This window comes from Chondrus crispus, genomic scaffold, assembly GCF_000350225.1.
Source record: "Chondrus crispus Stackhouse genomic scaffold, scaffold_139, whole genome shotgun sequence".
Classification (NCBI taxonomy): domain Eukaryota; phylum Rhodophyta; class Florideophyceae; order Gigartinales; family Gigartinaceae; genus Chondrus; species Chondrus crispus.
Window position 1 is genome coordinate 1 of NW_005179011.1, and position 11,991 is coordinate 11,991.

Genomic DNA, 11,991 nt, shown 5'->3' on the forward strand with positions numbered 1-11,991 from the left:
GCCAGTGTGCTGGAAAGACCGACGGCCCGTCTGCAAACCCACCTGCCCCCGCCAACCCGTCGAATGACCCGGACCACGAGGCCCTCATGGCCGCAGTACGCAGCTCGCAGACCCTCGACGAGGAGGAGGCTGCCGTCGCCCATTTGGCCCATCTCTCCGTCGTCGCCGCCTATTCAGACGAGCACGATTCCGACGAGGACGATGACCGCACCCCGCCAGTCTCCCCGCTTCCGGCCGACGACCCGCCCCCAGATGCCGCCTGCGTCGTCTGTTTTGAGCGCCAACCAAACGTCACCCTCGACCCGTGCGGCCACGCAAACCTCTGCGACGTCTGCGTCTCCCGCCTCGTCAAGCGCCGATGCCCCACCTGTCGCGCCCGCGCCAGGAAGGTCGCCATCCAGCGTCCCGGCGAGCAGGTCGTTACCAAGGGCGTGCGCGAAGTCATTCAGGAGCGCAAGCTGCGCGAGAGCAAGGTCCTCGAGGATACCCTCCAGGTCGTCTTTCTCGGCCCGGAAAAGGTCGGCAAGAAGACCCTTGTGCGCAAGCTCATTTCAAAGTTCCCGCATCCCACCTCGCAACTCAACGAAGATCACCACTCGGAGCTTGACGTCTTCAGCGATGGCACCGATTTCTCCGCAAACGCTGCCATCTATGGCGCGAACGTTAGATTGACCGTGCTTCGAAGGACCACCCTCACTAGCCGCCGCATGGTTCTTGACGATGTCCGTGTGCTCAAGCCGGACGTTCTCGTGCTGTGTTGTTCGGCTCATGTTGGCGCAACGTTTAACACCATCCTGTCCTGGGATAAGGTTCTGAGGAATAATTTTCAAAAGCCGAGGCTTTGGGCACTCTTGACTCTGGATGATAAGGACGGTCCTGCTACAACTAAGTTTGATACTGCTCATGATGTTTCTGGCGCTATCAGTGCCATCATTCCCACAGATCTCCGTCCGAAAAGCCACCACATTTGCTCCCTAGGCGAACAGTTTTCCATCGGTTTCCGCTCGTTACCCAAAGACATTGTTTCGTTGGGACGGATAGCTCGCGATCAGGAACTTGCTGCCTCCATTGCACTGGAAGAAGCAAGGAGTCTTGCCGATCACGAGGCCGCTGGTACCATTGGAGATCAAGCTGCAGCAGAGCTCGTGCGTGCGAATAACGGCATCGAGGTCCCGAGCAGCTCGACGAGCGTGCCAGGGCATGGATCGAGAGGCGGAAACTCGTCGCGGGGAAACGGCGTAGGGCGTTCGTTCTCGCTCAGAGGGTTTCGAGAGCGAAATTCCAACAACCCAAACGGCAGCAGCGGTCAGGGCATCTCAGTTTCCAACTTTTTCAATTGGCTCGCGGGTTCTCATGAGTCATAAAGGAGGGGAGGGCTTTGGGGAACTCAAGCTTTCGGGAAAGGCTTTCCCACTTTTGTTTTTTTTTTGTTTTGTGTGTTCCAGATCGAACGGATGGGTCCACGCATCAATCTCTGTGAAAGAGTACCGCGTACATTCTTGTGCATCCCTGATCTTGGGCAGTTGCGTGTATCACATTTTCTGAACGAAAAAGTTACTTCATGACCAAGGGTCGACATCATCAAAGTGTCTGTGACAGATCCCTAGCTCTGCCGGATCAATTATTATCGTGTGCTCATTTGTAGGAAGAGAGGAGTGTGCACAGTATCGTCTTTGAGTTGCGGCCATTGTAGAAGTCGTAGTTTCCGTGATCTAAGCATATGCTGTGAATATACTTTTTACTATTTTACAAATGTCCCTTCGTTGTCGACAACGAAGAGAGGCTGCGCTGCACGAATTTGTGATAAGTTACATATGTTACATGCATCGAACGTTAGTCCTACCAATTGGATTGATGGAACAACCCACGTGTTTGGAATCGTATTGGGAAGGGCCAGAAGCGCTCTGACATGTCGTCCGCTCTGCCCCGATACAGTTTGCAGTAGGCCTGTAAAGCCATGCAGTACGAGGCACGGATGTGATGGCGATACCCATTGTACAAGTTGGTGAGCTGCCCCCACCATTTCACCTCGATGAAGCTTGGATCGATGAGGAGCATGCCTGATTCATCAATCAAGACTTGGACCCCGACGTGAACATAGTTAAGGAAAATCAGTGGAACCTTCGGCACTGGGTCCGAAGCGATCTCAAAGCGCCAATGCGTTTCGACTAGCCGCTCGTATCTCGCCTGGAATGCGTCGTTTCCTATCAGTGGAGATCCGAACGTCGTACATGAGACATCATGTCGACGGCTAAGTCCAATACGCTTGTAATATCGCGCAGCTTCATATGAGGCAAATGTGGCCAGAGCCCCGCCGAGACTGTGACCGCAAAAGAACAATGGAAGTGTCTTTGCAGCGCCATTGAATTCTGCGTCCGGGCCTTGACCTGACTCTACATCATGCGGGGACCGTCCCCGGTACAGTTCAACCAGAGCCCCCATGACTTGCTTCCGAAGTGACATGTACGCATCAATGAAACCCCGATGAACCTTTGGCCTTCCAAAAGTCATGAGTTCTCTTGCATATGCCTTTGCCATCATTGCGACACGCTCGCTGGTGGCAAACCCAGACAAGCCGTCCTCTCCATCGTACCCGAGGCGTACGTGGTCACCCCGTTTTCTACGAGCGATTGAGCCGTACGAACGAGCTGAGCCCTTTTCACGAAGCGTCGGTGCCGGGGCATCACTTGCATCTCCCCCCTCTGTGCAAAGACGTTCTTCAGATCGACTCTGTCGTATCCCAGGATAGCGATGGTTTACCTGCAGACTCATGTCTCGCTGACTACCTTGTTGTTCGAAGGGATCAAGGTGATCATCACTAAACATTGCTTCTGACGTCTGCGCACCATTTGACAACTCGTACTCGAAACGACTCAGCTTATCGTCAAGAAGCGCTCTGCTGAAGTTCGCATTTACACCCCAATTGGTAACATTCCTGGTCCCACTGAATGCAACAATCACTCGAGTGCAGCTGACAAGAACGATAGCATGCGTGTTGAGTTCACGATTGGTGATGTGCCTGTACAAGTGGTAGCCGAACTTGGTTACCATTTCATGGGGGTCTACAAGAAACATTGTTCCGTCGTCATGATCGGGTTGGGGCTTGAGCTGTATTGGAGACGGAGCCTCTGGCACAGATTTTCGTGAGAAGAAACCGGTCATCACATCTCGACTAGCTTGTCGATCGAGCTCGTCTAAATTAGTACCAAGGGAGCCTGTGTGCAACGCACTGCGAAGAGGGATGGTTTCCGTAAGCTCAGGTTTCCGACGTTCCTCGTTCTCATTTCCTGGAACGTAGGCAAGGTATGCTGCGTTCGCCATCATAATCTGTGTTTCCATGACAAACAAATTTTTCCGCAATCGCAATCTGAGAGACCCTGCTAGCATTCCGAAGCCATTTAGTATTGGGTTTGGTAAGGGACGTCGTGCCTTAATCGCAGGACGTTTGGGAGCGCCGAACGCAGATGGTTTCACTCTAGGTGGACCGGCAATGGCCATCGGAAGCGTCTCGGAAACAGAGTTTGAGGCGGACGAGACTTCTAAGCCATTTGGGGTCGAGGTATCAGAGGCCTCGTCATCGGAATCGCTCTCTTTCGGGGTATCCTCGAACCACACCCGCACATCGTCTGTCGAAGTTTCGGCATCGTCATTTTCTGTCAGCAAATCAGTTGATGAGATATTGGATTTTGTGGGATCTTCACCCCGCGTGCACGGAAACGAGAATCGCGTGAACGCAGGTGTCAGAGCCGCTGCTGGCATAAACGAAACCTCATCAAAAAGCTCGCGGTGGCGATATCGGAACGGGATGGCCGGCTGCACTCGCAAGGTGGGTAACTGGGATTGTCCGTAGTCAAACACGTCCCGTTCCTGGAGCGGACGATCATCAACCTCCTCATCGCTGCTATCCTCGGCATCCTCCGTAGATTCGATATCAGCAAGTCCGACCCAGCCTGCGATGCGGCTGTTGCGTACCTTAAATAAACATTCGTGCATGAATTTCTGCAAAAAGGGCATGACGGGTCGTGGCGGAAGATTAACGTAAGCCAAGACGAGCGTCCAAGTAAAATAGACAAATGCAAGAGCGAGTCGAGCGACCGGCGGTTCTAACTGAAACAAGTGTCCGCCCAGATCGTCAAAGGCTTGATACAAAAATGACCGCGGAAGCATATACATGATGATACAAGAGAGACCGATCATATTGAAGCAGAATGCGAGGGTCTGAAAGACAAAACAGCGAAAGCCCAATTGCTTGGATCTATTCTCCACGTATGGGACGGCAGCCAGAAAGTCGGCCGTCACAGCGACTTCGCGTACTAGCCACGCTGCGAACACGGCGTCCATGACCGTCATAACAAGCACCGGTACGGTGATATACACCGACGACCTGCCACTGCGCAACAGGGCGACCCAGGTAATGACGCGGGTGAACGGCACAAGGCCCAGCGAAACGCCTGCTTTAAAGCCCGTGACGACCTTGACCAGAAAGTAGACAAACGCGACAGTGAGCTTGGGAAGATAGAAAGAAAATGAGTGAATGTTACGCAGATCGAAAACACGGTACGACTCGACGGCAAGAAGCAAGTAGAGATACACGACAGCGGTGTAGACGGCGTCGTTCCATATGAGTGAGGCACGGGTGTCCTCCGATAGGGCGCGGGCGCGCAAAGGGAGATGGACCCAGCGAGCGAAGAGACGGCCGACACCGACGGTGGTAGACGGGATATGGTCAAGGTCGACGGTGAGCGGGTTGGAGACGACGAGGCCGACGGCCAGCAAGGCGCAGGTCCATATCTGCTCGTCGGTGACGCGTTGGTACAGGATTAGGTTGACGGCGAAGAAGAGCGGGAGGAGCACGCCGGCGGACTTGAGAGCGAGACGGAAGTAGTACTCGACGGCAGACAGGGGGGGGATTTGTGCGACGCGTTGCCATTCGTCCGTGACGTAGTCGAGCTTGAGCAGGACGTAGACTAGGGCGAGGGCGGAGGCGAGGTAGAGGGAGAGGACGGAGAAGCTAACCTCCCATCCCTGGAGGACCTCGAGCCTTGTCTTGGCGAGCGAGGAGTCGACGGCGGGGACGGGGGTCTCGTCGGAGGGGGGCTCGTCGCGGTTGAAGAAGGAGCGCGTGCGCGAGAGGGAGGGGGAGAGCGGAGAGGCGCGGAGGCGGAAGTGGGAGGGGAGGGAGCTGGACAGCGGGGGGGGCATGGCGCTACGGACGAGGCATAGCGGCGGGGGAAGGACGAGGGAGGGAAGAGAGGCGAGACAAGTCGCGAGGAGAATCTATGTGGGTTGTGGAGTGAATCTTGTGCCAGGATTTGAGGATAGAGGGCGCGTGGGAACTTGGACGGATGCGAGTTAATTGAGATTTTTGACGGAGGCGGATGCGAATTTTCCGTATTGCGGAGGCGAAGGAGAAACTTTTTTCGACTGCCGCGGGTGGCCGCACAATCAGCACATGAAGGCTATTGGGCGGCTACTTAGGAGTACGGACACGGCGTCCAGTACGACCATTGAGGTGATCTTCTCGGGTGATCTTCTCTCTTGAGCAATCCTCTTGAGTCAACCGGAGCACAGCGCGTTGCTGGATATCGCAGTCTAGTGACACTTGTCGACGCAGTATTTGGAGATCAGGCAATTGCCACATGGTCGACAAGACAGGTGCGAATCTTACAGTACAACACAAAGCAACATCGAGCTCTGGATGGCTTGCGTTCTGTTGACAAAATGCTGACATCAGCACTGAGGTCTGTTCTGCGGAGGAAGATGAAGCCCGTACACGTGTAGGGGCCGGGAGACATGCGAGCTTCGAGGCAACAGCGAAGTCGGTACAGTGTTCTGCTCGATTCCCCCCCCCCCCCTTCCCCCCGGGAACCTCTGGGTGCTTCCACCCTTCCTTCCCCTTTTCTTTATAGCCGCCATGCTTCCGCTTGAAAGTATGCGCGCAACCGTCTGGAAACCCTTGAAATTATAACTAAAATCTAAAATCTAATGTGAAAAATCACAACATCAATCAAGCCTCACAAGGGCGCTTGCGCCGCAAGAAAGCGAGGCGAAAAAGCAGGAGAGGTGACGTAAAAATACTCCAGCTCAACATCTCTGAACAGGACCGATCAGGCACAAAGCTCTCTCATACGTGTCCACGTGTCGCCTCGCCTGCCAACCTGATCCACGAAGGCTCCCTCCGCAATCTGCGCCCTCCTCCCACCGCCCCTCCCCACACCCACACGATGCCGTCGCCACTCCCCGCGTTGCCACTGCCGCTGCCGCTGCCCTTCCTCCTCGGCGCCACGCTGCACCTCGCGAAGGGCTTCGGCGGCGGCGACTCGACGCCGCGCCGCCCGGCCAAAGCCGCGCGCGGCAAGCTCGTGCCGTGCACCGTCTGCAGAGGCTCGGGCAAGAAGCCGTGCCAGTTCTGCCAGGGCACCACGCTCATGAAGGGCTTCCTGGGCCAGAAGGTCCCCTGCGTCCCGTGCCAGGGCAAGGCCACGCTCGGCAGACCGTGCAAGGAGTGCTCCGGCGTGGGCTACTTCACGCCGTAGGCCGCGCTGCGGCCGCGTGGTCGGCGCGCCGCGCGGACGAGGCTGCGCTTCGAGTTGCAAAACGTCCGGGCGTGCGAGAGGACGTGTTTAACGAAGACTAGTAGGCGCCCTCTCAAGCAATCCCGTTGCAGATCGGGGCCGCAAAGCGAAGAAGGAGCTGGAGAGATGAGGACGAGCCCATCGAGGAGTAGTGCGCAACCTCAATACGGCTACTCCCGGCCCTGCTGCCATCGTTGGCTCCTATCGTACGGCACCTGTTGCCTGGCTGTAATTTATCGGAACTGTAAGCCAAATTACACGTGATCGCGTCCTGAAGAGGTGGCGAGCGGCAATTGCGAGTGGCTCCCTCGAAGCTGACTGACGTGCGCCACCGCATGGCCCCCAACTCACCTCCTGACATCGCACCCCCCAGTGTCGCGTGCACTGTGATCCTTGCTCACTCCTGCAACCACTCCTCCTCCCGCGATGGGACAAGAGCAGAGCGTCGATGACGGCGAGGCGAATACCTCTGGCCCTTCGGCCCCAGTGTCTGACGTTGAGGATGTCGAAGACATTACCACTCTGTCCGGCTACCGCGCCATGAAGGTATTCCAGGGCTCGCCCGCCTCGCGCTCCGGCCTCGCTCCGTTCGAAGACTTCATCGTCGCCGTTAACGGCGCCGTCGTCGACGCTGACAACGCCTCACTGGCCGCCGTCCTGCGCGACAACGAGGGAAAGGAGCTCGCCCTCGTCGTGTGGAACTGCGTCGATAACGCGAAAAGGGATGTCGCGTTGAGGCCTGTCAAGTGGAATGGACCGGGCTTGCTAGGCGCCGCTGTTAGGTACGAGCCCCTTGCCGGCGCCGCAGACCATGTCCAAAGAGTCGTCGACGTGCTCCCGGAGAGCCCGGCTGATGAGGCCGGGCTCGTGCCCAACACTGACTATATTGTCGGCACACCGGCAGAGGTGTTTCGAAAGGAAGCTGACTTTTCCACGCTGGTACGATTTTACTATCTTTATGAGGCTATCTAATCGCGCTATTATGCTTCACGGCCATGGACCGTACTGACGACGCCCGAAATTTTGGTTATTGTTCCTATTTGCGTGCAGATCGTGGAGGCGCTGCAAAGACATTCTGCTGCTAGTTTCATGGTCTACTCTTCTGCGACGAATCGAGTGGTAAGCTTTTGCGGTCGAAAGTTTCTAGATGGCAACGTTCTTCCTCAGCTCTCTGACACGCTGACAAATATTTTGGCCTCACTTCATCGACAACAGCGAAACGTCGAAATTCGGCCTGACAAGGATTGGGGAGGCGAGGGCTCGATCGGATGCGAGCTGGCCACTGGTCTTTTACATCGCATCACTCGTTCCGTATCCTAGTGTAAGCTTAGCAAATATTTAACTCTGGATTACACAACTTGCTCCTGCGCACCACAACCGACGAGAACAATCCGGACGACGCAAACACGCGACCTTATTTGTCGCGGTACGAACCAATATCTCCACACCGTTGACTCGTATGTATAAACATTACAAAGCATGTCAGGTCTCACCTTCACTTAAAACGAATAGTAACAGGCTTTGCTTGCGGTCCTGTCACAATCTCGTTCGCAGCTCCGTGTGTATGCATAGTTACGTCTCCATCAGTGGCCGCAGATTTCACTATTTTCGTGTTACATATATCAGATGTCGAGGTGTCCACGTTTCCAATCTTGACGTCTACGTCTTCGCAGTCTATGTCACCACCATCCTTGAGGTCGAGGCCAACGCCAAAACATAATCCCGGATCGTCTTCAAGTGGCGGCGGGGCCAGCTTGAAGAGCGCCTTTTTGGTCCGAAAGCCCATCAAATTTGCCAACTTGCTCGTTTCCCTTGTTACGGAATCACACTGTGAACTTAACCGAGGAATAATTCTCCTCGCCCTCGAGACATGCTCCTCTCCGAAAGTCTTGCGTTTGGATGGAATTCTCTCTTTAGCACCATCAGTGGATCTGGTAGCAAAAGAGGAGTACTCGCACTTCAGTTGTCCACAGAGGTCCGAACAATAGCTCACTGCCAGTGCTGCGCTCCCAACAAACTTCTCGAACCCTTCAATGACGGCGTCTGACAATTTTGGGATGTCTGTCACGTAGTCGGCGTCCAAGCACCACGCATGAAGCTCAGCCAACCTGGTGCAGACCAATTGCATTACAGAAGAGGCAGAACTGATGATGTAGTGGTCAAAGTCATGGTCAGGCCCTGAGGGTCCATCATCCACCTCACCTGCATCATCACGTGTGCTCAACGACTCACGGCACATGATGTTGAGGCGAAGAATACCGCAAAGAATGCTGACTGCGGACTGCCACTGAGCTACAGGATTTGACCTGAAAGACAGCGCATCATCTATGTTAAATCCCTCAGGTAAGGCTAACGAGTGTAGACTGGTCTGCACCAATTGCAAAAGAGTCGCCATGACCTCGGTGAAGCCGGTCGTTTCTAGTAAGGTGGTGCATCTACTTGAATCATGTCTTGACGAGACTCTCGAGTCTACCACATCCATTCCCATTTCGGCATAAAATGAAACCTTCCCGGTGGATGAAGGGGTATCTTTTTCATCATCGTTCGTGCATAGCATTGCGATCGCGATTTCTCTGATCCAGCCAGAAGCCTCAAGTAATGCATTTGAAACGTTCATCGCTTCAAAGAACATATGTAACCGGTATCGGTTCATTTTTTTCTGCTTCTTCAAACCTTTCGAAAGCGGAATCACCCAAGGAGCAGGCTCCGATGTCGATGCAGCGCTTTCTGCTATGAATGCCATTGTCGTACTCGGATCGCCTCGCCGCCGTAGACTCCATTCACCATATGGCTCTTGAAAGAGAATGGATAAGTCGTCTGAGGACCATAAATAGTCGCTGTCATACTCATAAACAGTTGCAAGAGAAGATAAAATTGAGTTCCTCGCAAGTCCAGGGCGGAAGCAGCCAAGTTCAGCAACTATAAGCAGGGATTCGAGAGCCAGAGCGGAAACAGCAGCGTCGATTGAGTTCTCAGAAATCCAACATATCGTCCGTATGACCCTTTGTCCGCACCCGCCTGAGGCTTTAAACCAGTCTTTTAAAATATCTTCAGTGACTTCCGGGACACCTGTGATTAGGTGTCTGTCCATGCCTTCGAAAAACGCTTTGACGTCCTTCCCCACAGAGGCATTCAAACACCATTCAGAACTGCGCGGATAAGACCCTGAGAGAGCACAGGACGGAAGGACTCGCAGCAGCGCATTCAGACACCCCAGCGCAAAACCAGCAACTGTCACTACGTTTGAAAGATAACTGTCTTCCACCCCTGTTCCTCTACCGCTCCTGGCAACCGCAACATAAGTCGCAGCCCGATCAAGCAGAAATGAGGCAAAGGCTGGTGAATGTAGAACTTCTGCACAGATTCCAATGTGATGCTTTGGTGATCCCCATTGGTTTTGAGTTGCTAGGTTCGTGGATGACCTGACGAACTCGGCGCACCGAGTACTTTCTTCTTGTGTGGGACAAACCCATCGAATGACGGCAATATCATTTTCCTCTTCTTCGTCATTCTCTTCATCAGAGAAGTCCTCGTTCTCAAACACAAATAAGTTTTCATGCTTGTCAATATCCATGTTAATGTACGGGAAGTTGGAAGTAAGCGCCGAAACTTCATTGATTGCTTGTTGAATTCTTTTCAGGCTATTCAGATTATCGCTTTCCATGCCGCTTCCGGCGCCAGGATTCCTGGACATTTTCGCTTCCGCTTCTCTCTTCCCTCTCCCACCACGCTTCCCCATTGCGCGACCGATCATCAGACATAGTAATTGCCGAAGGAGAAGCTTATCAATTCTCACTAATTCAGTATCCCGTGTCTGTTTGCGAGCTACAAGATTCCCGATGTCGGCGATCCCTTCCTCATCGGGGACAGCTACGAGAGAGAAAAGCACTGCTTGTAACGATAAACGTGGGTACTTGGCATTGAGATGGCTCATGTCCTCTAGACTATCCCTTGTAACTCCTATGGATGTGCCGATTCCTGTCAAAACAGCACTTCGGATGGCGCGAGCTTTGCCAAAAGCTGTGCTTGCACTATCACTGCCACTCTCCTCATTCGGAACGGCTTTTGGCTTTCCGTTTCGCCTGATTTTCTTCCAATTCGCACATTTCATTTGCAAAACTTCATAACCAAGAAGCAAGGCATTGAACATTCGATCGAATTCCATTAATCGCTCCAGAACATGCCAGACAACCCGTTGATCTGTTGCATTTCGCAGAGCAGGGCGATGTCGCCGGCTGTCTAAAACTCTTTGGCAAGAAACCAGCGAAGAGCACGAAGTGTTGAGGATGCCAATTATCGCCGACATGGCTACAGCAAGTGACGATATCGCCGTAGCAAGATCACGATTACTTGTCTCGAGAATTGCAGGTGGAATGTCCTTCGTTCTCGGCTTAGCTCCGCGAGAGCTTTTCGCAGCGGAAAACGTAGTATCAAACTCCATTGCACAGTCTTCTACGGCAGTATACAGTGGGATGCAAACAACAGGAACGAGGCAAAGAACGTTTAACAACCCCATAGATATTCCCTCCGACGATACTACGTCCCTGCTCGCCAGCATCAAAGATGCCGCAGATGAGACAACCACAGCAACCGCAGCCGGGTCATGATCCCAGATTAAGCCTACATCAATGTGCAAAGTTTGCCGGCCTCTCGCCTGACCTGTGCCATCACTTTCATCGAGGACTTCCTTCACCATTTCTGATGGACAGTGCTTCTCAATGCGCCTCTCTAAAGTCCGCGACGCGTCTTCCGCTGACACTATGCCACGAAGAATTGCTGCTGTAACAATCTCCAAGAACCCAACAGCCAGCTCATCTCCTAAGTCACCCGATATTGAGTTTTCCATGATAGAAAGCAATTCGCCTACGACTTCAGGATCTGCGTCTCTAACAATTGCCCTAGCCAGGTCCAAACCCCGCGCCCTTTCTTCGCTCATCCCAAAAACCAACGTCTTGCGCAACGTCACAAACACACTCGACCACCCACTGCTATCATCCCCCTCGCTCGCTAGAGCAGCAACCTTCACCCGAGGATTGCGGCTAGCCACAGCCATCTGCCTGGCCTCTCTCGGTAAAATATCCATAATTCCGATCACCGCCGTTTCGGCCGCAACGAAACGAGAACGTTCCGGAACAAGTAGCTCTTGGACAATATCTCGTGCGGTCGTAGGGACCGCCTTGACGAGAGTATATACTAATGTCGCAAAATTGACCACGAGTTCAAGACGCAGGACTCCCATTTTAGCCAACTCATCGACAATGATGCTGACAAATACTCTTACTCCATCCCAATTATGGAGTGAAGGTACTGCAGTCTTGATCGCCATGACAGGCAGATCTCTGTTACCGGAGAGCAAAGGCCCTTTCACGGCAGCTAAGAGACTTGACATGGCTTCATTATACCCCGATGCATAAGG

At 53.6% G+C, this 11,991-nt stretch overlaps 6 protein-coding genes; 2 read left to right on the plus strand and 4 right to left on the minus strand.

Moving 5' to 3' along the window:
• The first annotated feature begins 86 nt into the window (after positions 1-86).
• CHC_T00002432001 (hypothetical protein) lies at positions 87-1,364 on the plus strand. Its single transcript, XM_005713609.1, has one exon. It carries the CDS (start codon positions 87-89, stop codon positions 1,362-1,364), a length of 1,278 nt encoding a protein of 425 aa, XP_005713666.1.
• A 23-nt stretch (positions 1,365-1,387) lies between these two features.
• On the minus strand, positions 1,388-1,579 carry CHC_T00002433001 (hypothetical protein). The gene has a single exon (XM_005713610.1). The coding sequence runs from the start codon at positions 1,577-1,579 to the stop codon at positions 1,388-1,390; it is 192 nt and encodes a 63-aa protein (XP_005713667.1).
• Positions 1,580-1,839: 260 nt separating this feature from the next.
• CHC_T00002434001 (hypothetical protein) lies at positions 1,840-4,350 on the minus strand. Its single transcript, XM_005713611.1, has one exon. The coding sequence runs from the start codon at positions 4,348-4,350 to the stop codon at positions 1,840-1,842; it is 2,511 nt and encodes an 836-aa protein (XP_005713668.1).
• Positions 4,351-6,743: 2,393 nt separating this feature from the next.
• Positions 6,744-8,060, plus strand: CHC_T00002435001 (hypothetical protein). XM_005713612.1 is given in 5 exon segments: positions 6,744-7,001; positions 7,002-7,514; positions 7,626-7,694; positions 7,791-7,895; positions 7,896-8,060. 3 exon segments carry the CDS (start codon positions 7,002-7,004, stop codon positions 7,893-7,895), a joined length of 687 nt encoding a protein of 228 aa, XP_005713669.1. The 5' UTR covers positions 6,744-7,001; the 3' UTR covers positions 7,896-8,060.
• A 10-nt stretch (positions 8,061-8,070) lies between these two features.
• Positions 8,071-11,964, minus strand: CHC_T00002436001 (hypothetical protein). Its single transcript, XM_005713613.1, has one exon. The coding sequence runs from the start codon at positions 11,962-11,964 to the stop codon at positions 8,071-8,073; it is 3,894 nt and encodes a 1,297-aa protein (XP_005713670.1).
• A 7-nt stretch (positions 11,965-11,971) lies between these two features.
• CHC_T00002437001 (hypothetical protein) overlaps positions 11,972-11,991 on the minus strand; it is a 693-nt gene continuing 673 nt past the window's right edge. Inside the window, exon 1 of the mRNA XM_005713614.1 lies at positions 11,972-11,991. This exon is cut by the window's right edge and continues 673 nt beyond it. Coding sequence (XP_005713671.1) covers positions 11,972-11,991 — 20 coding nt within the window.

What these genes read in the sequence shown, in the direction of transcription:
- CHC_T00002432001 (XM_005713609.1), top strand. Translation starts at nt 87, where the DNA reads ATGGCCGCAGTACGCAGCTCGCAGACCCTCGACGAGGAGGAGGCTGCC.
- CHC_T00002433001 (XM_005713610.1), bottom strand. Translation starts at nt 1,579, where the DNA reads ATGTCGACCCTTGGTCATGAAGTAACTTTTTCGTTCAGAAAATGTGAT.
- CHC_T00002434001 (XM_005713611.1), bottom strand. Translation starts at nt 4,350, where the DNA reads ATGACGGTCATGGACGCCGTGTTCGCAGCGTGGCTAGTACGCGAAGTC.
- CHC_T00002435001 (XM_005713612.1), top strand. Translation starts at nt 7,002, where the DNA reads ATGGGACAAGAGCAGAGCGTCGATGACGGCGAGGCGAATACCTCTGGC. An exon ending in AAGCTGACTTTTCCACGCTG is followed by an intron (nt 7,515 to 7,625) that starts GTACGATTTTAC and finishes ATTTGCGTGCAG; the next exon opens with ATCGTGGAGGCGCTGCAAAG. An exon ending in CTTCTGCGACGAATCGAGTG is followed by an intron (nt 7,695 to 7,790) that starts GTAAGCTTTTGC and finishes CATCGACAACAG; the next exon opens with CGAAACGTCGAAATTCGGCC.
- CHC_T00002436001 (XM_005713613.1), bottom strand. Translation starts at nt 11,964, where the DNA reads ATGTCAAGTCTCTTAGCTGCCGTGAAAGGGCCTTTGCTCTCCGGTAAC.